The 3,993-nt window shown below is 37.3% G+C and overlaps 1 protein-coding gene across 3 annotated transcripts in view; it reads left to right on the top strand.

Moving 5' to 3' along the window:
- The window catches only part of LOC106884437 (very low-density lipoprotein receptor), a 308,659-nt gene that overhangs the window by 266,151 nt on the left and 38,515 nt on the right, over positions 1-3,993 (top strand). For 2 of the 3 annotated variants that reach the window (XM_052970051.1, XM_052970050.1), the window contains exon 5: positions 2,966-3,414. In XM_052970051.1, the coding sequence (XP_052826011.1) occupies positions 2,966-3,414 (449 nt within the window). The remainder of the gene's footprint in view (positions 1-2,965; positions 3,415-3,993) is intronic. The other variant, XM_052970052.1, reaches the window with a different exon arrangement.

The raw sequence follows: 3,993 nt of genomic DNA, 5'->3' as shown, positions 1-3,993 counted from the left end.
ATCATGGCTACCGAATAAGTATCACATATTTTTACAGATAAATTCCTCTATTTACATAATATCGAGGTCTCTTTCTTTCTTTTGTTGTCCTTTCTATCAATATATATATATATATATCTTTTACTTATATCTTTTGCTTGTTTCGGTCACTAGACTAGCAATGCTTGACCGGCACCTCAAAGAACTTCAGTTCTTATTTTCTTTTAAGCATGGTCCTTATTCGGTCTCTTTTGCCGAAACGCTAATCTACGGGAACATAGACACACCTAAACACACATACAAACACACACACACATACACACACACACACATACACACACACATTCTCACACACACACACACACACATATTACTGTCTACGAAATTCACTCACAAGGCTTTAATCGACCCAAGGCTACAGTAGAAGACACTTGTCCAAGGTGCCGCGCAATGGAACTGAACCCGCAACCAAGTGGTTGGGAAGCAAGCTTTTTATCACATAACCACGCCTGCACCTATAAGCCACACTAACGCGCGCGCACACACACACATACATACATATATGTCTATGTATGTATGTATATATCTCATTATTCAGATTTATTTCAAAATTTCTTGTCAACAAAGATTCGGTTTCTAACCTAAAGACCCTTCATTGGAATTTCAGCATCAACGGGGTATTTTTGCATGTATGTATGTATGTATGTATACGTGCAGATGTATATGTGTATATATGTATGTATACGTGCAGATATATGTATGTATGTATGTATGTATGTATGTATGTAATATGTATGTATGTATGTATGTATGTATAACCATGGATGTATCGATTCTATTTGTTCTTGCTGCATTTGTTACTATTGAAGTTCTAGCGTTTGTTGTCGCTTTCAGTGTTTTATTTGGGTTAAGGGGATTACAATAATAATAATGGAACACCCCTCACAGGTGACGAGTAGTATGTGTTAGTCGTTACAGATACTGTGACGTCAAGAAGTCGAAGTAGTCAATCATAGACAGTCGTGTCTTACTTGTCTAACTATACTGCTATACCGGATTGGACGTTATAACTGTCGGCCGTTGGATGACAAGAGGCTGTTTTACCGATCTCTTCAGCCTCTTCCTTGTCTTTTACTTCCTTTTCTTTTTCCTTGTATACCAGCAACGGTGATCTAACCATTGCTACTGGTGTTGCTAATGTTGCTCCTATTAGTGTAGTTGCTATTACTAAATATCCAATAGCTGTTGATGTCATCGTTGTTGTGATTGTTGCTGTTGTTATTGTTGTGATTGTCGCTGTTGTTATTGTTGTTGTTGTTGTTATTTATTATGTTTCGTTGTTACTATTCTCAACGTCATTCGATACAATAACTATCATTGTTGCTTATCTCCTTGATGTCTTTGCTGTTAATGTTGTTATTGTTTACGTATATTTATTCTATTATTGTCGTTGCAGCATTAATTTAGTAACAAATATTGATAGTAAAATATAAATAAGTAGAATAACAAAAATATATAATTGAAAATTCTAATAAATAAGGAGGCTGAAAACACGTTTTTCTTTTCCCCCTTGCACAACGAAAGTATAGAATGATATTATTTGCATTCTTACATAATTCTTTATCTCAACTAATAGCTTCCTAGTACTTAAATGAATAAATTTAAATACTTCAACAATGTAACCATTATATATACACTCGTCCAGTCATATATTTGTAATCGCTAGCTATTGTCTGTGTATTCTGTTAACAATTTTATATTTCTGTGGTTTGTCATATTCTATTTTTTACAATGTAGTATTGGTTAGGAAGTGTAGACGCATGGCTCAGTGGTTAGAGCGTCGAGCTTACGATAGTGAGGTTGTGAGTTCGAATCCCGGACCGGGCTGCGTGTTGTGTTCTTGAGCAAGACATTTTATTTCACGTTGCTCCAGTTCACTCAGCAGTAGAATTGAGTTGCGACGTCACAGGTGCCAGGCTGTATTGGCCCTTGCCTTTCCATTGGATAACACTGGTGGCGTGGAGAGGGGAGTCTGGTATGCATGGGCGACTGCTGGTCTTCCATACCTGGAGGGTAACTTTCTATGTGCAATCCCACGGTCATTCATGACCGAAGGGGGTCTCAGCATTGGTTAGAATTAGTTTAGCAGAGTTGTTACAGTGGTGAACAAAATGTTATTATGTGTTAGTCACTAACAACTATATGTATTCTGAGTTCAATTCTCACTAAAGTAAACTTTGGTTTTCACCCTTCAGGCCTCGATAAAATAAACTTCCAGTCAAGTAAAAGAAAAAGTGAAGGAGGGGAACGAGCACCAGGCGAATTATGGCGGTCGATGTAATTGATTTCCTTCTTCCATCGAAATTATTGGTCTTATGCCAATATTCAAAACATCGCCGTCGTCGTCGTCATCATCATTATTATATTTATTTTTTATTATGGTGAGCTGACAGAATCGTTAGCACGCCGGGCAAAATGCTTAATAACAGTTCTTCGTCTTTACGGTTCTGAGTTCAAATTCCGCTGAGGTTGACTTTGCCTTTCATCCTTTCGGCGTCGATAAATTAAGTACCAGTTACGTAATGGGGTCGATCTATTCGAGTGGCCCCTTCCCCCAAAATTTCTGGCCTTGTGCCTAGAGTAGAAAAAGAATTTTCCTCCTACTTTATAAGACAGAAACGTTAGCACGCCGGGCAAAATGCTTAGCGACATTTCTTCGTCTTGACCGTTCTGAGTTCAAATTCCGCCGAGGTCGACTTTGCCTTTCATTCTATCAGGGTCGATAAATTAAGTATCAGTTGAACACTGGAGTAGATGTAATCGACTTACCCCTCCCCTGGTATTGCTGGTCTTGTGCTAAAGTTTAAAACCTTCTTTATTATTCTTATTCTTCTTCTTATTATTATTATTATTACTACTACTATAATTATTATTATTATTATTATTATTATTGTTATTATTATTATTATTATTATTATTATTTCAGACGATCTCAAACCAATTACCGTTGTACCACCAGTGTCAACTGATAACCAGGTGAAGCCGATGCGAACCCAGCGACCGAAACGTCGTTCGACTGTTCGCTCACGCGCTGCTATAACCACCACCGCTGCAACGAACACCATTTTGACCACATTTAAGGGAGCAACATTTGGTGCTAAAACCACTGCTACTACCACTACAACCCCATTCATCATCCCTACTACAACTTCTACTTCATCTGCCACCACTTCTACCACCATTACCACCCCAACTGAGGCCACAACTATTACTCCTACTACTCCTCCTCCTACTACTACTACCACTACCCCCAAGTCCACTACTACTACTATTCCAACTACCACTACTACTGCTACTACAACGCGTAGAACTAACCCACCATTTTACGTAACCATCCCAAGCAAAAAAGCGACCAAAGAAACATCGACATCCAAGGTATTCCCTTAATTCATTTCCTTATATTCAGTGACATAGACGGTTACGAACACACACATACATGCATACATACATACATACACACATACATACATACATACATACATACATACATACATACATACATACATACATACATATTTTAAATAACTGATAGGGAAGACAGAGTGTACTGTAAGCTTTATTTAGCATGATGATCGTTTCCGTTTAATTCTGCATTGCTCCTTAGTTGATGGGGAATGATATAATGGAATCGAATGCACTCCACAGTGCAGACGAAACCTCATCAGGTTACATAATACGTTACGGTGTTATAATATTCACATTTCACTAGTGTGCGTGGCAGGACTGTGATGGTATGATGCGTATGTTTGGAATAGTGCACAGATCTATTAAAGAGACAGGATGTTTGCTATGTATTCGGAGTATATATAATATATATATATATATATATATATATATACAAGAATAAGGGCAGAGAATCGTCAATTAATAATAGAATTAATAATTAACAATTTTGCCAAGTAGTTCAGTATGAAAAAAACCTTTATCGGTAAAATTATTTATCATCATAAATAT

This window comes from Octopus bimaculoides, chromosome 8, assembly GCF_001194135.2.
Source record: "Octopus bimaculoides isolate UCB-OBI-ISO-001 chromosome 8, ASM119413v2, whole genome shotgun sequence".
In the NCBI taxonomy this organism is placed as follows: domain Eukaryota; kingdom Metazoa; phylum Mollusca; class Cephalopoda; order Octopoda; family Octopodidae; genus Octopus; species Octopus bimaculoides.
The sequence above is the reverse complement of the archived record's forward strand: the minus strand, read 5'-3'. Positions and strand labels throughout refer to the sequence as shown.